General features: G+C 49.9%; 1 protein-coding gene across 1 annotated transcript; it reads right to left on the reverse strand.

Annotated features, from left to right (window-relative positions):
* Nucleotides 1-11,861: 11,861 nt before the first annotated feature.
* Nucleotides 11,862-22,127, reverse strand: Serpine1 (serpin family E member 1). Its single transcript, XM_038345653.1, has 9 exons — nt 21,971-22,127; nt 20,536-20,801; nt 18,957-19,190; nt 17,321-17,515; nt 16,419-16,617; nt 14,551-14,651; nt 14,358-14,444; nt 13,681-13,764; nt 11,862-13,449 (listed from the first exon to the last, which is right to left on the reverse strand). Exons 2-9 carry the CDS (start codon nt 20,798-20,800, stop codon nt 13,412-13,414), a joined length of 1,203 nt encoding a protein of 400 aa, XP_038201581.1. The 5' UTR covers nt 20,801; nt 21,971-22,127; the 3' UTR covers nt 11,862-13,411.
* Nucleotides 22,128-25,620: the final 3,493 nt, after the last annotated feature.

Raw genomic sequence — 25,620 nt, forward strand, 5'->3', positions numbered from 1 at the left:
CTCTAGACCATTCAGCGAAATATGGGGTATTTGGACACAAGCACTGTGCTCACTCTGATAACCAAGGTGGCTGCTAAGTGGTTAATGTGTGAGCACTGGACAGTGGGATGATGGGGACGGAGCGGGGAGTCCTCAGGAATGGCATGCGCTTTAAAGCTCATTAATCAGGACTGGGGATTCAACTCAGTTGGTGGAGTGTTTGCCTACCTTGTGTGGAAACCTGGGTTCTGCTCCCGGTGGTGAACGCCTGCAATCCCAGCCCTTGGGTGGTGGAGGCAGGAGGTTTAGGGATTGGAAATCATTTCCTTCTGCTTAGCTGGGTCAAGGACAGCCTCATATCCGTGAGACTGTCGTCAAACAAACACACAACAGTAAACAAATAAATGTTTAATAAAAATGCACAGGGAACTTGTGAATTGTTTACTTCTTTTTCATTTTAACTTATTTTAAAAAGTAGCTTTTCTCATTTTACATGCCAAGTCCATTTCCCACCCAGTCCCCTCCTCCTGCTTCCTCCACACACACCCCCCATCCATTACTCAGAGAGCTAAGGCTTCCAATGGGAGTCAACAAAGTCTAGCATATTGCTTTGAGGCAGGACCAAGGCCCTCCCCACTATATCTAGGCGAATTGTTTGCTTCTGAGTATTTTCCATTTAATTTTTTTGGATTACAGTTGACTTCAGGGAACTGAAACTAGAGTGACCATTACTAAATAATGGTTGGGGGCAAGGAACAACTGTATTTTTTTGTTTTCTAAACATTTGTTTTTAAATTGTGTGTGTGTGTGTGTGTGTCTCTGTGTGTGTATATGGGCACACTAATGTGAGTATAGGTACCCTTGGAGGCAAGGAGAGGCTGTGGAGCCAGGTTGTGATGGTGCATGCCTTTAATCCCAGTGCTCGGGAGGCAGAGGCAGGTGGATCTCTGTGAGTTGGAGGCCAGCCTGGTCTACAGAGTGAGTTCCAGGACAGCCAGGCTGTAGAATCCCCTGGAACTGGAGTTAAACACAGTTGTGAGCTTCCCGGTGTGGGTGCTGAACTTGGGTCCTCTAGAATTGCTCTCAACAGCAAAGCCTTCTCTCCAGCCCTGTGTTTTATTATTATCATTTATTTTATTGTAATTTTTTTTTGTTTTGTTTTTTGAGACAGGGTTTCTCTGTAGCTTTGGAGCCTGACCTGGAACTAGCTCTTTTGGACCAGACTCGAACTCACAGAGATCCACCTGCCTCTGCCTCTGGAGTGCTGGGATTAAAGGTGTGCACCACCACCGCCCGGCTTCTCTGATCTCCACTCATATTATCGCAAGTGCACACTGTCTCTGTCTGTCTCTCTGTCTGTCTCTCTATCTCTCTCTTGCACGCGCGCGCACACACACACACGCGAACGTGCACACACAAATAAGCATTAAAAAGAAAAAGAGGTGGAGAACCAGCCAATGACACCTGTTAAGTTTGGAGGCTCCAGAGATGTGAACACTCCCTGGGAAGCCGGGAATCTCGAGAACTCCTCATCTCAGTTTGCCTAGCTGCAGAAAAGAGGCAATTCACAAGAGAATTGTCGGGAAGATGAGTTTCACAGACATGGCTGGCTAGTGTGGGAGCTGAGCATTGTCCCTGTGTGGTTGCCTGTCTTGCCTTTCCACTTGGAAGGCAGGAGAGAGCAGCAAGAAGCTGAAGGGAGATGAGGCTGCTAGTCCTATTAACTGTTCCCCTCCTGCGCCAGGCGTAAGCTCAGAAGGAAACTCTGGCTTTGATCCCCAGTGCCTAGCACAAAGAGCTATCATTACACTTGTAATCCCAGCTTTTGGGAGGTAGAGGCAGGAGGCTTGGGAGTTCAAGGTATTTAGCAGCTCCGTAGTGAGTTCAAGGTCATTTTGGACTAGGTGAGGTTTTGTTTCCAAAGCCAAACAAATGACCAGAAAACAAAAACAAACGAGCCAGGACCAGAAAACAAAAACAAACGAGAAGCCAGGACTGGAGAGGATTTGCTGCATTTCCAGAAGACCCGAGTTTGATTCCCAGCACCAATGTAAGGTGGGTCACAACATCCCCACCCCCACTCCACCCACACCCCTCCTCCATAACCACAGCTCCTTGGATTCTGCCTCTGGTGTTTACATCCTTAGGCACCTGCACATACATGCACACACTCTCACACAGACACAGAAGCACAATAAATCTTAAAAACAAACAAGCAAGGATTCTGCTCGTGGAGAATGACAGAAAGGTGATGGGCTGGATTTCTTAATTGTTTGTGAATAATGAAAGCTGAGAGTACACGTGAGGGTTCCTTACTGCCGGTGCCTGGGGAGGAGTTAGGGTTTGATGCAGTGGGCAGCTGGGAGTCGTTATGGCCATTGGAGCCGGTGAACCACCTAATGAAAACTGTGGTAGGAAGCTGTGAGTCAGCTCAGTGGTTAAAGTGTTAAGTCATACAGCACTGTGTGGGATAATTGGGAAGCACTGATGGAGGCCAGAAGATCACGGAGGAGGCCAGTTAGGTGTATCCGGGCACAAGGGGGAGAGTCAATCAGAGCTGAGTGTGATGGGCTAATCAGCCTAGGCTGATAAATGATCTAAGAGGCGGAGAAGGGAGAAGAATCAAAGATGAGTTGGAGGAGCATGTGCGACTCCCTTTGCGTGGATGACGGAGAGCACAGAATGCAGTGTGGGGGGCGGGGCGGTACCTCCATCCCACCCAGAGCAGCAGCCAGGGCCCTCCGATGACAGAAATGGGGTCTCACGTAGCCCAGGCTTATCTCAAACTTGTGTTGTTAAGCATGACCTTGAATTTCTGATCCTCCTGCCCCTACCTTCCTAGCACTGGGATTGCTTGCTTAACAAGCACATCTGTTTTGTTTGTTTGTTATTTGTTTGCATATTTTTGTGGATTTTTTTTTTCTAGATAAGATTTCTCTAAAAAGCCCTGGCTGTCCTGGAACTCATTCTGCAGACCAGGCTGGCCTCGAACTCAGGGATCTGCTTGCTTCTGCCTCCCGAGTGCTGGGATCAAAGGTGTGCGCCACCACGTCATCTGGTTTGTGCAGTGCTAGAGATGGAACCCAGGCCTTCAAGCAGGCTAGGCATGCGCTCTACCAACTGAGCACATTCCCAGCCCTCATTTGACAACCTTGGCAATTTAAACAATCGTGGGTGTGGGTTTTTGTTTTGTTTTGTTTTGTTGAGATAGGGTCTTAAAAATCCAGCCCAAGGCTAGCTTCCAAGTGGCTTCCTAGCCCAGGCTGCCCTGGATCCTGAGATCTCTTGAGTACTAGGATTATAGGTTCATGCCACCACACCCTGCTTAGCATGACCCTTGCAGTCCAGTTCAAAGCCTGCTGGACTTTGGTACAGGAGGGAGTGAGGCAATCAAAGCAAGATAGGTAGATTCTCAAAGAGAGTCAGAAGGTGAAATCCCTCAGGTGGCCATATCGTGATGCTGCTGACGGTATCCCCTGTTCAGCAAGGACATGGGTGGGGTAGGGAGGCACAGGTGTCTTGGGGAGCATTGTTCTTCATACGTAGCTTTGTTCCCCTGCTGGCCTGGAAGTTCTCTAAGCGCCCCGTTTCCCTGCTGTGCTTCAGTTAGTCAGAGCTGGTTTCTGTTCATGCCACAGAGAGCTGCCTGGTAAATTTCCTCATTGTGCGTTCTCTGCTGACTGCCTATGAGTCAGCCTCATCGATTCAGCTGGGTTCCGGGCTCCTGTGGGATGCTGTCACATGCTTTTTCATTGCTCCCCATCACCCAGAAGAGGGGTGTTTGTTTCTGTATACGTGTGTGTGGATGCATACATGTGTATGCTTATGTGCACACGTATAGTTTGTGTACATGTTTATATGGGTATGTGCATGGGAGTTGTCTGCGTGTACGTGTGTGTACATCCATGTGAAAGACGGATGGGTATCTGGTGTCTTCCTCAATTGATCTCCACCTTGTTTATGAATTTTTATTACATTTGTGTGTGCGCACGCACACATGCTCACACATACATGCGTGCACATGTTTTTCACATGTGGCAGCCAGAGGCCAGCTCTCAGGAATCTGTTCTCTCCTGCCCTCATGTGGGACTCAGGGATTGGACTCGGGCCATCAGGCTTGTTGGCAAGTATCTTCATCTGAGCCTCCGATTCATTTTTTTGAAAGAGGGTCTCATTGAACTTGGAGCTCGCCAACTGTCTAGGCTGGCCGGCCAGCGAGATCCAGGAACCTGGCTGTCGTTGCCTCCTCTGCACTGGGATTACAGATAAACACAGCGCACTCAGCTTTATACGGTCTGTGGGGATTGGAACCAAATCCTCACATTTGCCCAGCAAGTACTTGGCCTCGGTAGGCTGAGCCCCATCTCCAACCCTCAGAAGAGTTGTGACCCACATAGATGAGTTTTGATATAGGTTAAGTGTGGGTCCCCTAAAATTCCTGCCTTACTTTCTCAGTGTGACAATATTGGGCAGCAGGGCCTTTGAGATGTGAGATGAGGGGTGGGGCTGGAGAGATGGCTCAGTGGCTAAGAACTTGTTCTTGCAGAGGACCCCGGTTTGATCCTAACACTCTGTGGTTAGGAACACTCACAACCCATCTGTAACTCCAATTCCAGGGGATTTGATGCTCTCTGAACTCAGCAGAAACCAGGCATACATGAGGTGCACAGACAGACAGACAGACACAACACTCATAGACATTTAAAAAAAGGAGGTGGTTAGGGGATAGCTGTGGATTGAAATGGAAATGCCTCCTACAGGGCTGTGTTTTAAGCACTCTATCCCCTCACTGTGGAGCCTGTTAGGAAGTGTGGCGTGATGGTTAGTGCTAACCTACAACTGACATAGTCTAGCATTCCCCCGTCAGAAGGACACTTCCACTGTGGGTGGCACCATTCCCTAGTTGGGATCCTGGACCACATAAGTAGAGGAAGGGAGCTGAGCACCAGCAGGTACTACTATATGTTCCTGGTTGTGGGTGTCATGTGACCAGTCGCTTCCAGCTCCAGCTGCTTTGACATCCTCGTACGAGCTTGATGTAAACCCCCTCTTCTTTATGTTGCTTCTGGTGGCGTATTTTATCGCAGTAGAGAGAAAAGTAACTAATACTTGGGGCTCTGCTGACAGAAGTGCAGCCCTAGGTCTCTGAAGGACACACACACACACACACACACACACACACACACACACACACACACACCGCTCCCACCTAGGTTTCCGTCTCCTGGTCTCTTACCATGGGAAGAGCCACTGCAGCATGCTCCCCCCACCTGGGACGGAGCCATTCCACTGTGTCTCCCCAGGATGATGGACTACATCTCCCTAAAATCACAAGCCCAAATAATTCTGTGATGGTTAGTCTTCATTTTCAACCTGACTGGATTTAGAATTGCCTAGGAGACATGCCTTTAGGTGTGATGGGAAGACCCACCCTGAATGTGAGTGACGTTATCCTGTCCACTGGGACGCCAGGGAGCTGAGCACAGCACCTGTCTCCCCCTGCTTCCTGACTTGAGATGCAGTGTGACCCCCCTCCACCTCACCTTTCTGCCATCACTCCCTCCCCGCCATGATGGACTGTAGCCTTCCAGTTTATTGTGGCTCACAGTCTGAGCTCGGCGCTGATTGGAGCTGCTGGGATTGTCAGGTCTTTTATTACAACACAAAAGTAAGTAACGCAGCCATTAAGGGGGTGATGATGACTTCCTCACTCCTTTGAGCTGGATTAGTCACCAAGAGTGCGTCGTTATAAATGGAATCCACCCTCCCCGTTGTCTTTCCTCTGCACACGTCCATTTGCCCCCCCTCTCCCCCCACCATGGAAGTAGCATCAGGCCTCCGGCAGAAGCTGAATAGATGCCAGGGCTGTGCTCCTGGCCCTCTCAGCCTCCAGAGCCGTGACCATCAGGATCCTCTACCCTTTATAGATTACTGAGTCCTAGGTGGGAGTGCTGACTGGCACTTGCCTGTCAACCCCTTATTTGAGTGACTGAGGCAGGTGACTGACCAGTTCAAGGCCATCCTGGACTCAACAGTGAGACCTAGTCTCCTAAAACAACCCTGAAAGCCAGAACAATAAAGCAAGACCCGTGTGTGTGTGTGTGTGTGTGTGTGTGTGTGTGTATGTGTGTGTATGCAATCAATGGTCCACACACAGAGGAGGTCAAAAGACACTGGCCCAAGCTTGTTCTTGCCATCCCAATATGGGCACTGGGGATTGAACTCAGGTTGTCAGGCTTGGTGACAAGTGCCTGTGCCCACTGAACTGTCTCAATGGACCACACACACACACACACACACACGCACCACACACACACGCACCACACACACACACACACACCACACACACACCACACACACCACACACACCACACACACAGGTTTCACAGCTCCAGTGCTTTCCCCAATCTCCTTTCTTTGAGACAGGGTCTCATGTATCATAGGCTGGCCTCAAACTTGCCATGCGGTTAAGGATGACCCTAGAGCTTCCAATCCTCTTGCCTCCATTACAGGAGTGCTGGAATTACAGGCCCGTGCCATTCTGTCTGGTCTACGGCGTTGCAGGGATAGAACTCAGGGCTTTGTGCAAGCAAGTCAAGCCCTCCACCAGCTGAACTGTGTTCCCAGCCCCGTGTTTGTCTTGTAAGTGAATCTGAGCTAAACACAGAGTTCAGAATCTCGGCAAGATTTTGTTTGAAGACACATCTGCTTCTATCCAGAAAAGAGCATTCCATTAGCGTCAATGTGACATCTGGTTGGGGGGGGGGGGGAGCACAGCGATGACACACACATTTTACCCAGGAAGCCTCTGTTTAGGCTAAAGAGTGGCATATGCAAATGCAGGCAGTGGAGACAGGACATGAGGCCAAAATGGTCTGCTTGGCCGTGTGTAAGCTCTGTGCGCGCACACACAACACAACAACAATAACAACGACAACAACAACAACAAAATGATTGATTGTGTGTGGGTGTGGGAATGCACATACCGCGTCATGTATGTGGAGATCAGAGGACAACTTTCAGGAATCAGGTCCTTCCTTTTATTATGTGGGACCCAGGAATCGAACTCAGTTCCTCAGGCTTGGCAGCAAGCACTTTCACACACCAAGGCATCTCCCTGAGCTACTTCATGGGCTCCTCTAAGCACTTTTGATGTCTGGAGAGACTTATTCTCATTCATCAATGTCACAGAGAATCAATACACATATCGACAGAAGTGCAGGTGTTGTTCTCTGTGGTGCTGTTGGGTAATTATGAAATCATCAGTAGGAATTAGGGTGCATTAGTGACTGTCTGTATTCCCAGCTACTTAGCAAGTTGAGGCAAGAAGGCTGCTTAAGCCCAGGCCATTGAAGCCATCCTGGGCAGTATAACAAGACACTGTCTCAAATATACTATTGTTGATAGAACTGTCCAGCTTCTCAATCTCTCTGCATTTCTCTCTCTTTTAAGTTAATACACACTTCTTTAAGACTTTTAAAAAAAACATTTATTGGGGGCTGGAGACATGGCTCAGTGGTTAAGAGCATTGCCTGCTCTTCCAAAGGTACTGAGTTCAATTCTCGGCAACCACATGGTGGCTCACAACCATCTGTAAATGAGGTCTGCTGCCCTCTTCTGGCCTGCAGACAGACACATAGACAGAATATTGTATGCATAATAAATAAATAAATAAATATTTTGAAAAATTTTTAAAAATTAAAAAAAATATTTACTGTATGGGTGTGCGTGTGCCATGTGTGTGGAGGACAGAAGACAGCATGCAGGAGAAGGTTTTCTCCTTTCTCCAGGGTTCTGGGCCTTGAACTCTGGTCATTTTGGAGACAGCAGCCTTTATCTGCTGAGCCATCACGAGGACCCTGTCTCAAGTTTCCTCCTCTCCACATAACTGCTTGCCACTGCTAGCACAGTGACTCTTACTTGATGGATCGATTTAAAAAAATGGTTTAGGGGTTAGAGATGTGGCTTAGCAGTTCAGAGCCCTGACTGCTTTTCCAGAGGACCTTATCTCAATTCCTATCACCTACATGGCAGCTAATAACCACATAACTAATAACTCCAGTTCCAGGGAACCCAATGCTATCTTCCGCCTCCTCTGCCACTGCATGGATGCGGTACACAGACATACATGCAGACAAAACAGTCATTGGTTCCAGGACAGGCTCCAAAGCCACAGAGAAACCCTGTCTCGAAAAACCAAAAAAAAAAAAAAAAAACCAAAAAAAACAGTCATTATAATAAAAGAAGAATCAATAAATCTAAAAATAATGTAAAAAAAGATTTAATTAAGTCAGATGTGATGTTACATACCTGTCATTCCAGCTCTCAGGATTTTGGGGCAATATGATGGCAAGTTCCAGGCTAGCCTGGGCTACATATCAAGATCCTATCTTAAAACAAACAAGCAAAATCTTCCTCACAATTAGTGAATCTTTAATTCCAGCACTTGTGAGGCAGAAGCAGATGGATTTCTATGAGTTTGAAGCTAGCCTGGTCTACACAGTGAGTGAGACCCTGTCTCAAAACAAACAAACATGAACCAAAATCCCATGATTATTAGATTGGCACAGTGTCACACAATCCCAGTACTCAGCAGCATGAGGCACAAGGATTGTGAGTTCGAGTATAGCCTAGGTCGTTTAATAGTATCCTGTTTTAAGAAAGAAAGAGAGAGAGAGAGAGAGAGAGAGAGAGAGAGAGAGAGAGAGAGAGAGAGAGGAAGGAAGGAAGGAAGGAAGGAAGGAAGGAAGGAAGGAAGGAAAGAAAGAAGAGAAAAAGTTTGGAAACAGGTCACATCTCCTTGACAGATGTGATTTTTATAGAATATCTTTGTCGTGAAGGGTTTCTCACACTCGCATTCATTGTCTGTCCATGGGCAGATAAACAATCCCACTGTGTGAGAGTCATAAAAAAATTAAAAAAAAAGAAACTGGGAGTGGTGGCTGGGATGGATCTTGTTAGTTTTTCATCTCTAAAGAAATAGAGAAAAGAAGAAAAGTTTGGGAGGCCAAGAAAAGGAGGCCATGCAGAAGGCAAAGAGGGCAGGCAGGTTGCACGCTGTGAGGTTGCTGCCGGGTCTCTGAGGTCCCTCACCGTCTTTATCTCGACTATATCTGAGAATAACCGAGAACCTGTTAAGTGGGGCAGCGCCTTGCTTGATTCCTCTGTGGTGAGGGGACCTTTTGAAGAATCCTTTCTTCTTGAGCCTTCCCAGCATGTGAGGCCATTTTTGAACTGTGTATTGGAGAATTGGGGCTCACGAGTCCTACTTTTTTGAGATTTTTTTTTTTTTGGTGTAGAGTTCCTTGTAAGTTTTTAAAAGAAAATCTCTTATTATAAATGGGTCACTATCCAACCTTCGGCCCGAGGCCTAGAACTGCTCACATTTTCGGGGCATAAGGAGATTATATCTGGGTCCCAGTGTTCTTGAATTCTTAGACAGTTGTCTTCATGACCCTAGCTACCCACCAGTGAGCTCAAAGGGAGTGAGGCAGGAGGATGGAAACTAGTGTCAGAGGAAGGTTGTTGTCTCCTTCTTCTTTTACTTTTATTTCCTTCGCACATATGCACGTGCATGCTCCTGTGTGTTCATGAATACAGATATGCACGTGCCATGGTTCGCATATGGAGGTCAGAAGGCAGTTTGCAGCACTCGCTGGTTTTCCCTCCACCACGTCAGTCCTGAGAATAGAACTCACATCCTCAAGCTTGGCGGCAAGCGCCTTTCCCATTGAGCCATGTTGCCTGTCCTCAGCTGAAGTTTGGGCCACAATCTCGGTATAGAACTATCTTGTTTGGATCTCTAGGCTAAGTTAACCCAGTGGTGTCGATGCTATTTCCCTTCGTCCTTTTAATTTTGTTATTTTGTTGTTGTTGTTGTTGTTGTTGTTGTGGGCTGGGGATTGTGCCCAGGGCCTCATGCATGCGATGTAAGTATCCTACCACCCAGCCAGTCCTCTCACTGGCCGATTCTATCCAGCCTGGAGAACGCTTGCCTAGAATGCTCGAAGCTCTGACTTGGAATCCCAGCCCTACACACACACACGCACACACACACACACACACACACACACACACACACACCAGAAATAAATAAGCCCCCAAGTCCCAAGTTGGAGGGAGGGAGAGAGGTAGGGAGGGGGGCTTTATAGGAAGGTCTTTAAAAGTGGCTACAGAGAGTACATACGTAACAAAAGAGCCTCGGTTCCCGGGGACCTGATGTCTAAATGGGCCTGGGTACATGAATGCAAACATTGTTATAGCCTGGAAATGACAACTTGACTGGGGTCATGTGGAAAGAGAGCCCACTGACTGGCTTTGCTGGGCCATCCCAGAGGGAAGTACAACCTGATCTCGGGCTGGAGAAACGGAGAGCAGAGGTAGAAAGCAGTGGGTGGGAGTCCGTGATGGGAGGAATGACGGAGGAATAGATTCGAGAAACAGACACGGACAGCAGCTAGGTCTTTGGGTGTGGGTGCGAAGTGTTTGATGGATCTGGATCTCTGTCTCGGCTTCTCTCCCTTTCTCCTCCACCCCTTGTTTACACACATCCCAGGCCGACCTGGAACTCACTAGGTAGCAGAGGATGACTTTGAACTCTTGATCTTTTCCTGCTTCTACCTCCCAAATGCCTGGCTCAAGCCTGGTTCTGCTTCTGAGACACAATCTCATTCTGGTATCTAACGCCTAACCTTCAACAAGTGCTAGGGTTACAGGCATGCCCCACTCACCCTTCCTTCCCTTCTTCCCTCTCCCCTTTCCTTCCTCTTTCAATTCATCAACCTCCTCCCCTTCGTTCTTGCCAGGGTCTGTCTCTCTCTGTAACCCTGGCTAGCCCTCAAACTTGCTGTGTGGACCAGGCTGGCTTGAACTCACAGACATCTGCTTGCCCATGCTTCTCAAGCGCTGGGATTAAAGTTGTGCGCCACCAAACCCAACATACCTCTCCTCCTCCTCACTCCTCTCGGTCTCTCTCTCTTCCTTTTTTCCCTCCTTCTGCTTTTCTGGAGACAAGATCAGATACAAATTCACTACATGGCCCCAAGATGAACTTGAATTTCTGAAATCCTCCTGCCTCTGCCTCCCAAGGCTGGAATTACAGGCATATGTCACTGTGCCTGGTTTGATGAAGTGCCAAGGATCAAACCTAGAGCTTCACGCATGCTGAGTAAATATCAACCAAGCCACATCCTCAGCCCACCCTTTCCCCATTTTAAGGATGGTTTCTAGGGGAGAATCAAACCCTGGACAACCTGTCCTTGAGGCAGGACACACAGCTGTGGTGACTATCTCATGGGTTTTCCCACAAGCTTATCCCTGTGTGGTTCACCAAAGTCCCTCCCACTAGGGGTCTGTTATGGTTTCTTTTTTGTTGTTGTTGCTGTAGCCATTGATTCCAGTTTATACCTGAGGCTAAGCTAGCCTAGAACTGGAAGTGTATGTGCATGTGTGAGCCCCTAAGTGTGTGCTCAGCGTGGGTGTGTCAAAGTCAGAGGACAACTTGTAAGAGTTGGTTCTTGCCTCCTGACCTGCGGGTTCTGGGAACTGAACTCGGGTCTTTAGGCGAGCCATCTCACCTGCCCCTTAACTTTCTTCCATTCTCGCTGTCTGCATGGGTGAGTGTGGCACATGTGCCATGTTCTGTGTGTGGAGGTCAGAGGACCTTCCAAGGGTCAGTTCTCCCCCCTCCATCACATGGGATCCAGGGCTTGAAATCGCGTCATCAGTCCTGTGCCGCAAATGCTTCGCCTGCTCAGCCATTCCAGCCCCTAATACAGTTTTGACTCCTTGTGTTCAGAGAAAGGAAAAAGGCAAAAAGCAAGTAATGTTGCTTGCATATTATCTGTTTTTATTGTTTTTGAAAACATATTTACCTGCTTATATATCAAAAGTGAAAAAAAATGCTTGTTACCAACAAAATTCAAGAACATTCAAGCCCACATTTGGGGCCCCCGTGGGTACACGGTGTGTGGCTGTCCAGTGCATAACAAGAAGAGGAAAAAGGGAGAGAGAAGGAGAGGGAGAGAGGGGGAAATGAAAACACAAAGAATGAGTTTTGTTTTTCTTTCCGGTGGAGGCGTAATGGATGCAGAGTGGCCTGCTATGAGATTGCATTCACGGTACCTTCCTGTGCAATTTTTCAGTAAATTGGTTTTCTGATCATACCCCCAGCTAAGGAGGCTTTCAAAAATGATTATCTAACGAAGGTGGTTGACCGGGAGCTGGCTGTCTCTTTCATCCCCCCCACCCCCCCGCCTCCCCACGTGTCCACTGCTCACATACAGAAGCCGGAAATGACACATTGAAGTGAGTCACCAGTGCGGCTCTGAGTCACCCAGTAATTGGAGAAAGTTCTGTCCTGTTAGGTCACACAGTCCCTTTGCCATTCTGTTCCTGAATGTATTGGAAAAATCTGAAACCACTTTGCCCTCCCTCAAATGTCTCTCTTCCACCCAACCTTTTTTTTTCTTCCTCTTCTTCCTTTAACGTGGGCTGCCAAGCATCACCTTGGCAAGGTCCCTAGAGAAAAAAAAGCCACGGAGGGTGGGGGTAGGGGCGGGGGTGGGGAGTATTGGGTAAGGGTGTGTTAGGCCACCACCAGGCGGCAGTGTGAGCCCCATCACGGGGACCACCAGGAGGGCTTGTGGAGTGAGGCTCCTGAGAGACAGGGATATAGACCCCAAACGGAACACCGTGTGCCATGGTTTAAATAAAATCCTTTTTTCTTAACAGTGCTTCTTCTTTCCAACAAGCATACAAGAGGAAGAATGAGATAAATAGTCAAGCACACCCCTGGCATCTCCCCTGCACCCCCTCAGGGAGACTGCGGATGAAGAGCCAGGCACACACACGTCTGATCTTTCTTTCCCTTCCCAGAAGAAAACAGTTTGTGAGTGAAGATATAAAGAAGCTATGTAAACAAGTCACCTACACTCTGAAAGGACCTCTGCACGCTGTGTCGGGGAGGGACAAGAGGAATTGGGCTCCATACTGGGCAAACACCCAATCTGTCCATCTGCTGCCTGTCGGAGCTGGGCAAGGTGGTCATTCCCACCGTGGACCTTGAGATAAGGCAGCGTTTCTTCCTTTGCCTGTGGCCACCCACCAGCAGCGGCAGATGGTGCAAGAGGGGGCCCTGGGGCGTTGTTGGGACCTGGGTCCAAAGGCTGAACGTGGGAAAGACGAGCAGATGAAGGTTCTGTGAGGTCAAGGGTCTGGATCAGGGGAGTCTGCCTCCTGTGAGAGAGTTAGACATTTTCCCCTTCGAGAGTCTGAGGTCTGGAAGGCTGGCCGGAAGGGTTTTTCACTGTGGAAGTGAAAAAGAAATGCCTTCTCCTTCTCCCAAAAGAACACTTAAAATAATTCTCTTCTTCGGAGTTTCTGCTTATAACGGCTCCAGTTTCATCCCGAGCGAAGGCCTCTCTTCCGGCTGTCAAGGCTCCATCACTTGGCCCATGAAGAGGTTCGTCTCTGAGGGTAGAGGAATCACGCATGTCAGGTGAGAATCAGAGCAGGTGAGTGAGGCGCAAGTGACTGGGGTCCTGGCACTGTGTGACGGGGTGCGGGGATGGAAGGGAACTGAGCTCCAGCGTCTTCGCTGAGTCCCTAAAGGCTCGAGGGACGTCTACATGGTGGGCAGGTCTATCATGGTTTTGAAGAAATAGCGGGAGGGGAAGAGAGAGCCATGGGGGCTCTGCTCACCTGTCGGATTGTGCCGAACCACAAAGAGGAAGGGTCGGTCCATAACCACCTCCTGAGGGGCCATGCGGCTTGAGACGACAATGGCTGAAAGAGAAGGGACATGTGTTAGGCTTAGATTGGTGAGATCCAGTGACACCAGTCTATCTGGGGGCAGCACTGGGAGATGACATTCAGGTGGTTTAAAGGAAACCAGTAGTGGGTGTGAAACCCAGAGCCTCGGGCATGCTAAGGAAAGAGTGCAACGGTTGAGCCACACCCCAGCCCCTCACTGGGGGATTCTAGGCAGGTGCTCTACCACTGAGCCACACCCCAGCCCCTCACTGGGGGATTCTTGGCAGGGGCTCTACCACTGAGCCACACCCCAGCCCCTCACTGGGGGATTCTAGGCAAGGGCTCTACCACTGATCCACACCCTATTCCCTCACAGGGGATTCTAGGCAGGAGCTCTACCACTGAGCCACACCCACTGCGGCAGCACCTCAGGTCTTCCTTTGGGGTGATTGTCACATCCTGGAGCCCCAGGAGCCACGGATGGGGCAGCAGTGTCCCAGGGGAAGTGGATCCACTTTCCACATGAGGAAGAGGTTTGGGGAAGGGTGGTGATGGACCTGCTCTAGCTCCCTGCAGGGCGATTGCTGTCCCAGGTGATGGACCGACCCTGGCAGAGCCACACTCACCCGTGGAGGAAGACGCCACTGTGCCGCTCTCGTTGACCTCGATCTTGACTTTCTGCAGGGCCTGAGCTACAGAGAGCTGCTCCTTGTCTGAAACAGTGGGGGAGAAAACACAAAGGACAGGTTAGCCACCACTCTGTCCTCTCCAGGGGACCCTGACCTGCGGAAGCAATAAAGTGAGAGGGTTCTAGCTCACCAGAAAGACTTGAGAAGTCAGCCTGGGCTGGGTTAAACATGTCAGTCATGCCCAGCTCCTCCAGGGGCCCTCTGAGGTCCACTTCAGTCTCCAGAGAGAACCTGTGGGAAGGAGCAGGGAGCAGCGTTAGTGTGACCCTCAAATGGCTGATTCTCTCAGGACCTACCAGGTATCTGCTAGGACAGTGGGACCGGGTAGAAACTGACGTGAGCTCGAAGGCCTGGTTTGGGTTTGCCTTGACCCAGGAGCTCATGTAGCCCAGGCTGGCCCCAGACTTATTATGTAACCAAGATGATCTTGAACCTCTGCTTCTACCTGCTAGGGTTTGCAGATGTGCACCACCATGCCTGCTTTATGCTGGGGTCTGAACCAGGGGCTCCAACAAGTTAGGCAAGCAGTCCGCTAACTCAACTACTTCCCCAGCCCTGACCTTGAACGGATCCTCCTGCCTCCACCCCAGGACAGGATTAGAAGTCTTTGAAACCTCATTTGGCTAGGTAGGGGGTCGGGCCTTTTTTCCCCCTCCTTGCCAGAAACGTCTAATATTAATGAACAAAGTTCAGCATCTCTGCCCCCTCAAATCCGTGACTAATTACTTTCCCCAAATAAGACAGCAGTTAGAACATAATTGTATTCCGTTTGACTGCAGGAGAGGGACAGGATCGCATCCTCCTGTGCGGGTGCTGGGGATAACTGTGGTCTGCAGGCTGTTTCTGAACGACTCACACAGGGAGGCTTTGGGGGGGGCTCTGCTTCCCACCAGGGCATGACTCATTATCTCCATCTTGATGAGAGAGGAAGTCAGTAGAAGCTCGGTAGCTAAAGCGACTCAATCCCCCCCTTTCTCCAAGCCTGGCATTAGAGCATCTGGGAGTTTAGGGGAAGCCTGGGCTGGGAGCTTCCCTATAATTCTGGAATTACCCAGACACAGCCCACTCCACCCCTTTTGATTCTGCAGAGGATTAGGGGAAAAGAGATTTTTTTTTTTTTAAAGTCTCAGTCTGAAGCTGTGGCCGCTCCTCTGCCTGGTTTTGGAGTGGATGCCTTTCATTGTTGGTGGGTGAGGGAGGAGGCGGGGATGGGAGTGAGTGGGGACATAGAATAATTTAGGAGCCCCTACGTACTTATTTCTCCAGCTCCTCTTTTGGCTGGTCTTTTTTTTTTCTCTCTTAAAATGGGGGTCTGCTGTAATCCAGGAACAGAGAGAGGGTGACCTTGAACCCCCGATTCTCCTGCTTCCAGCTCCTCGTGCTGAGACTGCAGGTGTCACCACCATGCCTGGGTTATGCGGCACTGGGGATCCAGTCTAGGGCTTTGCGTATGGGAGGTGAGCACCCTGACAACCGAGCTATGTCTCCACCCCTTTCCCTATGCACCCTCCCCCTTACAAGATAGGGTCTTGCTACATCAGCTCAGGTTGGCCTTATCCTAAGTGTGCGGATTACAGGTTTGTATCCCCATGCCTGTCTGTGTGGGTTCGAACCTGGGGCTTCATGCATGGTAGGCGAGCACTCTACCAACTGAGCTATGGCTTCAGCAACCTTGCTCCCATAGCCAAGGCCCCAGCTCTCAAGCACTGAGGCTGCGGGCTTGCACCCTCTACTTCGGCGGACTCTGACTGGGTGTTTGGTGCATGGCTTCTGCGGGGATGGATTTTATAAATTCTGTCACCTCTCCAACAGTAGAGACATTCTCCAAGTATGATGATGAAATAAGAAACGATAATCAAACCCAGGCTAGAAGGTTTCCCATCAGCCTCCCACACTTCCTGTGGGTGTTCCCCATCCGGGAAACTGCCCATGGAGATGGTGGCTTCAGGAGAGATGGTGGATATTGGGACTAGGCTGTTGGCGAGTGGGATGGCTTACTTGGGCAGGATGAGGAGCCGGGGCAGTCTGGTCATGTTCCCTTTCCATTGTCGGATGAGCTCAGCATCCAGAATGTTGGTGAGGGCAGAGAGGGGCACTTCCTTCTCGTAGGGCGCTGCGATGAACATGCTGAGGGTCTCGCCATGATAGGGCAGTTCCAGGATATCGTAGTAGTGGCCATCGGGAGTGGTGAATTCAGCTGGGAAGACACCAAGATGGCACCTTGGAAATGGCTCCAGCTCTCGTGGATTCCTCCCTCCCTCTCCTCCTGCGTCTCTTGTTTTCTCTCCTTCTAGAAGACCGAGCTCTCTGTTCTAGTTTTGGAGGTCTGTCAACCCACTCTACATGCCATTCCAATGTTTTCCTTTTATCTCTTAACTAGCTATATAGTCGAGGATGGCCTTGAACTTACTCTCCACCACACCCAGGGCTTTACTGACGCTGCATGCACCTTCTCCCTAAGCTATACCCCACACCCTTCTATCTATTTTCTCCCTCCTGACCTTCACTAATTTCTGTCTGACCCCAGCCACTAATTATCCCCATCCTCAGCCTCTAAATCTCAACTTCCAAACAGCTTTCCCCTCTCTCTGGGCTTGTTGGCCTCCGGTAACGATAACGACACTAGAAACCTCTTAGGAGAAGAGATGGGCTTAACGGTCGGGCAGATGTGGGTCAGGGAGACGGTCTCTATTTCAGCTTCATCTAGCGTGAAAGAAGCTGGGACTCCCCCCCCCCCCCCGCGCTTCTTGGATTATCTCAGTATGTCCTGCTTGGGAAGTCATTGTAATAACGTGGGTGTGTCCACCTTCTCTGCCATCTTCCTTACTCTGACAGTGACACTGGATGCTGCCCAGGGCCTGTCGTTGTTAAAAGGTAGGGACTGGGGATCTTGGACTCACTGTAGTTGAACTTGTTGGTCTGAGCCATCATGGGCACAGAGACGGTGCTGCCGTCAGACTTGTGGAAGAGGCGGTGGTGGGTGCTGGCCTCTGAGAAGGGGGTCTTCCATTGGCCATTGAAGTAGAGGGCGTTCACCAGCACGAGACGTGTCAGCTGGTCCACAGCCCCTTCGGCAAGTAAGTCACTGATCATACCTAAGGGAAAGCAAGGCGGTAAAGAAATGAGAGGGCTTTGAAGCATCTATGATGCTTCCCTAATATTCCCTGTGCTCAAACAGGTGTGTGTTGAAGAGATGCAAAGATCTGGTGGGGGCTAAATAGGTCAATTTGTCTTAAGAGTCTTGGGATGTCTTCCAGCTCAATACCCCCCATTTCTTTCCTTCCCTCCCTTCTCACTTTCTTCCCCTTATTTCCTCTTCATAGTACAGCCTACTTCAGAGCTCACCCCAAAGCCTAGATTGGCCTTGAGTTCATGGTAGTCCTCCTGCCTCCGCTTCCCAAGAGCTAGGATGATAGGATGAGCCACATCCCTGGCTTCGCCACATTTTTCTTGGCTTTGGGATCCAGTTTAGCATCAGAATTAGACACCTCTACCTTCTCTCATTACATCTCTCCTCTTGGCCCCTAAGCTGTAATCTTGGAGGCCTGTCCACACACGTGGCAGTTACTGCTGTTCTTACTGAAAGCCATGTCTTTCCATTGGCTTTGCTTCTGTTTGTTTGTTTTTTAAAATTATTTATTATTATTGTGTGGGGGGCAAGTATGAGGTGTGTGGGGGCGCGTGCATGCCAAGTGGAGGTCAGAGGACAACTTACGCAGAGTTGGTTCTCTCCCTTCCCCATTTCTGTGGCTTCCAGGAATCGAATTCAGGTCACCAGGCTTCATGATAAAAGTCTTTACCCATGCAGCCATCTTGGTGGCTCTGGTGGGTTTTGGTTGTTGTTGGTTTTATTTATTTATTTATTTATTTGGAGGTGGGGTAGAGTAGCTAGAGCTACAGGTATATGTAATGGCTTGAATTGGCTAGTGTTCTCTCTCTAGTGTTTTGTTTTGTTTTTGACAGGATCTTGCTGTGTCGTTCAGGCTAACCCTAAACTCATGATCTTCCTACAGGAATGAGCCATTATACCCAGCTCTGAGTGGTCTTATGAAAAAGCCTGGGGCTGGAAAGATGGCTCAGTGGTTAAGAGCACTGGCTGTTCTTCCAGAGGTCCTGAGTTCAATTCCCAGCAACCACATGGTGGCTCAAAGCCATCTATAATGAGAAATGGTGCTCTCTTCTGGCATGCAAGCATACATGGAAGGAATGTTGTATACATAATAAATAAATAAATCTTAAAAAAAAAGCCTAACTAAGACAAACAGGGTTTTGGGTTACAGCTCAGTGGTAGAGCACCTGCCTAGAATCCCCCAGCGAGGGGCTGAGGATGTGGCTTTAGGGGCAGAGGATTGTCCAGCAGGCATGAGGTCCTGGCTCCCATCCTCAGCACCACAGGAGCAGAGGAAGAGGATGAACATTTGCCTTTTATCCTCAAATACAAAGCTGAAGGTGAGAATTGAGGACTGGTGAATTTAACATGGAATCCCCTCCCTCTGCACGCACCCTCAGGACTGGCCTGCCTTCCCCGCCACTTACCTCTGGTGTGCCTCTGCACCCAGTCATTGATGATGAATCTGGCTCTCTCCACCTCCAAGAAGTCCACCTGCTTCACCGTGGTCCGGAAGAGCTTGAAGAAGTGGGGCATGAAGCCCTGGACCAGCTCCAGGTCCCGCTGGACGAAGACGGCGTCCGCAGTGCTAATCTCATTCTTGTTCCATGGCCCTGTGAGCTCCTTGGACAGCCGACGGAGGGCAGGGGCTGCGCCCTTCTCTGCAGAGGCACCAGAACAGGATCCATTATTCTCCTGTTGAGCCAAGGGCTTTCATCTGGACCAGGTGGATGAGGCTCTTTCATCCTTCCAGTGGTCCGTGGAGGAATGTAATTGTAGCTCTTTCTTTCTCTCTCCTTTTTTCTCACCCTCCCTTCCTTCTACCTTGCTTTTTTGTTCTTTATTTTTTGAGACCAGGTCTCATCAGGCACCTCTGGGTAGTCAGACATTACTGTTTAGTTCAGGCTGGCTTTGAACTCACAGAGAACTGCCTGCCTCTGCCTCCTGGGACTAAGGGTGTGTACCGCTATGCTGTCTCCTTCTCTCATTCTTTCTTCTCTCTCCCACTCCTCTCCGAGGAGGGTCTCACACGGTAACCCAGACTGCATAGACCTGTTTGCCGCTCACTATATAGCCCTAGATGTCTTGGAAGCTAACAGAAATTCCCCTGCCTTCCCCTCCCCTGTGCTGGGATTAGGGGCATACACTGTTAGACTCAACTCTCAAATCTTAACCCTTTGTGCATCCTTCCCAAAAAAGTCTCAGCTCCTAATACTTTCCTTACATTAGAACATTCTTCTCAGTTCTTAAATCATAAACACAAGTTTGCTTCCACCGCCCCCGCCCTCACCCCACCCCACGCCCCTTGCAACAGTCCTCCTAAGGGCCACACAAGTGCTGGCATTACAAGCACGAGCCACCCTGCTTGGCTTGCTCTTCTGTTTGGTTTCGGGACAGAGTCTTGCTCTCTAGCCCAGCCTGGAGTGGAGCTTGCTATGGAGCCTGGGCTAGCCTTGAATTCATACCCCCCCCTTCCTCAGCCTTCCATGGGCTGGGATTACAGGTTTGTACCATCATAGCTAGCTAGGTTGTTTGTATAATCATGGTGTTGTCAAGTAATTCAAGTTCACAATCCTGTTACACATTTACTCAGCCCTGTGTGGTAGACACTTTTTCAGGCATTCCCCATTTTATAGACAATAAAACTGAGGTTTTCAAGAGTTAAGGTCATTATACGACATCTCCAGTTTTATTTGGTGTTGGGGATGGAACCCAGTGACTTGTGCATGCTAGGTAAGCTATATCCCCAGCGTCATATAAGAGATATAAGAGATATATAAGATAGATATCTTATAAGAGATATAAGCACAGTGTGGATGTTTTGTATCTACTGGCTGGCATACCATGGACAAGTCAAGGCTATCTGACCGAGAAGCTGGACTACAGCTGAACACGGCCAGACTGGGTGATACTGGAGTGAGTCTTCTCTACCTTCTCTGTTGGCTCTGGCCCCTAGTCTGTGAGGACCTCATGACTCTCCCTCTCCGGCTCTGCCCCGTCTCTCACCGATGATTTTGAATCCCATGGCATCCTGGATCTGCTGCTGGGTTTTCCCTGCCGTGGTCAGCTGCAGCATGGCCAGCACCGAAGACACCCCGTAGGGAGAGAAAACCACGTTCCGGTCCTGGGAGGCCTGGACCACATGCTTAAACACTTTGACGCCAAAGTCAGTGGCCTGGTGGACTGTGTGGGACTCGTGATGTAAAACAGAGCCTTCCCCAAAGACCAGAACCAGGCCCAGGGTGAGGCAAGCTAGTGCTGGCGTCTGCATCCTAGGATACAAAGGAGAGAATCTGATAAGGAAAGGATTCTGGAAGACAGCCCGGAGCAGGACTTGGTGCCTCTGCCATGGGGCTAGGTTCTCTGTGCTCACCTCTAGCCTGTAAGAGATCAGTCTGGTAAGTTCACATTCATTAAGATCCCATAGTGAGACTGGATGATGAGCTCATCCACTTCTGCCTCCGACCAATTCTTTCCATCTTTTCTAGACAGAGTCTTGTTGTGTTACCCAGGCTGGTCTTGAACTCAGGGTCCTGTTTCCGTTCTCCCAGGTACTGGGATTACAGGCGTGCATTATTGCCCAGAGACGCTCCCTGATTTTTAATCCCAGGCCACCCGTGGAAATCTTAGAGAAGCACCCCTGTATCTCTCTTCCCTTCTGTGGGACTCAGAGCTTTGGATAATGACAGCTTTTGATTTACAAGTCGGTTTGTTCGTTTGTTTTCTCTTATCACAATTCCCCAACTACTGCTTGTTCCATTTAACAGTATGAAAAGGTTCTCTGGGGCCAGGAGGATGGCCAAGTGGGTAAAGGCGCTTGCCACCAAGCCTGCTGACCCGAGTTCTAGTCTTGGGACCCACATGGTAGAGAGAGCTGACTCCTGAAAGTTGCCCTCTGATTTCCACACTTGAACTGTGACACACGAATACGCACACACATACACGCATGCACATGTAAATAAAAATTTTAAAGTTTTGGTTTGGATTTTTTCTTTTCTTTTTTTTTTTTCTTTTTTTGGTTTTGTTCCTCCGTGTAACAGTCCTAGCTGTCCTAGAACTAGTCCCTGTAGACCAGGCTGGCCTCAAACTCACAGAGATCCGCCTGCCTCTGCCTCCCGAGTGCTGGGATTAAAGGCGTGCGCCACCACCGCCACCCGGCTTGGTTTTTCTTTTAAGTAAAGTTTCTTTGCTAAATTGAGAAAGGGGAGGTTTGCTGGGGAGGCCCTGAGAGACAGCGTCTTCGCTTCTGGGATCCAGGGTTAGAAGTGGAGTTTGATCATCTTTCTCGACCACCTGTGGTCCTGGGTGGGCTAAAGGCTGCGGAGTTCCAGAACAGGGTGGAAAAGAAATGGAGGGAAAATGAGGGTGACAGACTTCTGGGAAGGGAAGGTCACCTTCCTAAGGTAACCAGGCCTTAGGAAAGAGCTTGCCTTTCTCCTACCTGGAGTTTTCCAAGGTGCCCTGTGATTGACGCTTCGTCCCGCTTGCTGGCTGTTGCTCAGCTGTGGTTGGCTGCGTCCTGCCGGAGGCGGGAGTGCGGCGGTCCTCCTTCGCGGCTCTGCAGCAGCTTGCTCCAGCTGTGCCGTCCTGTGGCTCCAGTCTCCCTTTATACCAGATGTGGGCAGGAAACAGATGAACTCATGTTCCAGCCCCACCCACTTTCTAACTCTGGAAATGTCTGGGCTGGCCGCCCGCCCTCCCCCCTTCCCTCTCCCTCCCTCCCTCCCTCCCTTCCTCCCTCCCAGGGATTTGCTGGGACATGTGTGTGTACGTGTGCTGGAGGGCATGCCGGATAATTGAGCAAACCCTGGTTGCCTTGATTGAAACATCCCCGTCAATTTGCCTTTGGCTGGTCAGATGTCTCAACCCCCCGGTGGCACCACAGAGTTTACAATGCCTGGTGTCTGGGACTCCCTTCCCTGGTTCTCAGCTTGCAGCCACAAGACTGAGTTTGCCCCTTTGCTTTGGAGGAACCCATCCCAGAGAAGCTATGGAGCTTGTCAGGGCTGTCTGCTCCTTGTGCACCTTGGGCCTACCTCCAGGAAAAGTTGGCCTGGCTGTCCCTTGGGTTTCTGCCCAGTGGCCAGAGGGCATGAAATGTGCCCTGTGATTGTCTGGGTTCTGGTTCCTCTTGGGCTTGAGCCCAAACCGGAGAACTTCAGGTTCTTTCCTCCTCCCTCCAGGTGCCTGCCAGGCCTCTGTGAAGCAGGGCTGACTCCTCACGTGGGACTGTGAGGCCAGACTCTCCTGGTGCCCTGAGGGCTCTGTCAATAGCCTTGTGTGGCTGGGTTTTGAAGTGTACTGGGTGGGGCGCTGTGGCTGAATGGAACCAGGGTTTACCACGGATGGAAGCCTGGTCAAGGAACAAGGAGTGGTGTGGAAGTTTTGCTGATTGGAACAGCCTGAGATGACTGAGGGAGAGAGATTTAGTGGTTTGTTTTTTTTTTTTTTTTTTTTTAGATTTTATTTTTTATCAACTATTCATTTATTTACTGAGAGAGTCTATCATATAGCCCTGACTGGGGAACTTGAACCTGGAGTTCTGGCTGGTTCCCGGCTCCCAGCAATCAGTCTGCTTCTGCCTCTCGACATTGGAGGTATCTCCACTACGTCCAGCTTTGTTCTTAAATTTTAACTGTGTGTGTATGCGTGTGTCCATTCGAGGATATGGGCAGGTGGAAGCAGGGGCGTGTCAGGTTCCCTGGAGCTGGCGTTACAGGCAGTTGTACGCTGTAACTCCACAGAGTACTCTGCTCATTGTGGGAGTGCAGAGGCGCTTAGGTCCTCTGCAGGAACGGTATGTGCTCTTAAGGGCTGAGCCGTCTCTCCAGACCCCAGAGAACACTTTAGCGTTTTCTTCTCCCCTGGGTGTAGACACAGGCGGGCTGGAGCCACAGGAGCAGGGATAGAAAGAAACAGAATATATATCATGGTGGGGGTCTGGTCCTAGACCATAGTGATCCTGGGGAGGAAGAAATGACTGAGGAACTTTTAAAATAATTAATTAATTAATTAATTTTTTGAACACTCTCATGCTCATGCAGCCCAGGCTAGCCTTAAACTCATTATATAGCCAAGGATAGCCTGGAGATTCTGATCCTCTGCCTCCACCTCCCATGCAGTACTGGGGCTTGAGCCCAGGACACTGCGCGTGTTAGGCAAACTACCCACCAAACGGCTTTCCCAGCCTTAGGCTTTCTTTAGTGAGTGAGCATTAGGATAGCACCTAAGAGGACCAGACTGCTGCCTCCCAAGGTTGGACAGACTCAAACGCCCTTTGTGACCCCAGGCCCTGTGACTAGAGAAGGTCAAGGCGGTCCGGCCGTGGGAGCTGAGAAGGCACTCTGGCCTTGGGGTTCACGTGCTGTCATCTTCTGTACAGGTGACGGGGTTCACTTGGCAGTCTCCATGGAGACAGCTGGCTGGCGAGTCATGGGAGGTTTAAGTGGGTGGTAGAGCGGGGATGTTTGTTTTGGATTTTCAATAAACAGATACCAGGGCAACCAGTCCTACAGAGTTTTCTCATGGCGACCCTGCCTCCCGAGCCAGGTGGGGGAGGGAGGGCTGAGGAAAGAGGGGAAACCTCGGTTGGAAATTTAGGCTCACAGGCCAAGCAGAGAGGCGTTCTAGCCCATCTGTTGTTTGTTTGGTTTTATTTCTTTCTTTTTATTTTTTTATCCCCTTTCTCATCGTGGCTGCTTGCCTGGGAGGGAGAGGCAGATGTTCTGGGCCATCTCTGAGGAAGATGACGAAGACCAGACCCATCCTCCTCTCTTACCCCTAGACATATCTCCAGATGCCACACCCTCCGTCCTCAGCGGTCAGGGGACCCAGGACTTGGGTGTCCCCAAGGTTTCAGGAGCGGGGTGGATAGAGATGCAGCTGGCAGTGAGCCTCCTGGTTGCTCTAGCTGGGAAACTGAGGAACCCTCTCTTCCTCTCACCGGGGGTGGGGCGAGGCTCTGTTAGGGTGCAAGCAGCTTTTTCCTGACTCAGGTCCCGATACTCTGTTCCAGGACTCAGGGGAGCTGGATAATGGCTCTGTGTCCCTTCTGGAGGTGGGGAGGGATGAGGGACACCCTTTTCTTAGGAAATGGAAAGGTCTGACTCTCTCTTTCTTTCTCCTTCCTCTCTTTTCCTTTGGTGGGGAAGACGCTAGAGATCGTGCCATGTTATATAAGCCTGAATGCTCCGAAACTCACTATATAACTCACAGCAATCCTCCTGCCTCTACCTCCCTAGTGCTGGAATAATAGGCATGCCCAGTTTTTTTGTTTTATTTTGTTTTTTCCCTTTGAGACAGGCCCTCACTATGTAGCCTAGACTGGTACTGTTCACAATCCCCCTGCCTTAGTGTCACAAATGCTGGGATGACGGATGTACCACCATAGCCAGAACCCTAACGGGACCTCCAAACTGAAGGGGACCCATGGGCATCTAGTGGGTAGGTTTTAGAAACTGAGTCGATGGGCCTATGAGTTGGCTCACTGGGTAGTAGGGCCTGCTGCCAGGTTTGATGACCTGAGTTCAATCCTTGGGACCCACAGGATGGAAAGAACAAACTGATTCCCACATGGAAGCTGTCTTCCAGCCTCCACGTGTACTCTGCATCACACGTGTGTCTACACGTGGGCATACACATATATACAAATAAATAACCAGATAAAAATATATAAACTGAGGCACAGCCCTAGCAGAATGAGGCCTCTGTTTCTTTATGAATTAGGGCTGCTGAGATGGCCCTGAACCCAGATTTGACCATGGTCCCTGCATCTCCTCTTTGCCCCCATGACCTAATCTATCCTCGAACACACAGGATGCAGCTTCCTGCGAGCTTCCTGGAGGAAGGAGGGGTGTCTTACCGCCCCCCCCCAGCTCTCTGAGGGACACCCTTCTCAGAATCTAACCTGAGTCACCGGCTTGTGTCACTTTCCCTTTTTCTTCCCCACTAGAACCCCAAAACCGCTTTGACCTCATCATCTTCTTTAACTTTTGACCCTTTGGTCGGCGCGGGGGAGGGGAGGGATCGAATGAACAGAAAGAAAAGTCCTGGCTGTTGAAATAGCTCAGCCCTTGATTTGCCTGGGATCAG

Source organism: Arvicola amphibius, chromosome 10 (genome assembly GCF_903992535.2).
Source record: "Arvicola amphibius chromosome 10, mArvAmp1.2, whole genome shotgun sequence".
In the NCBI taxonomy this organism is placed as follows: domain Eukaryota; kingdom Metazoa; phylum Chordata; class Mammalia; order Rodentia; family Cricetidae; genus Arvicola; species Arvicola amphibius.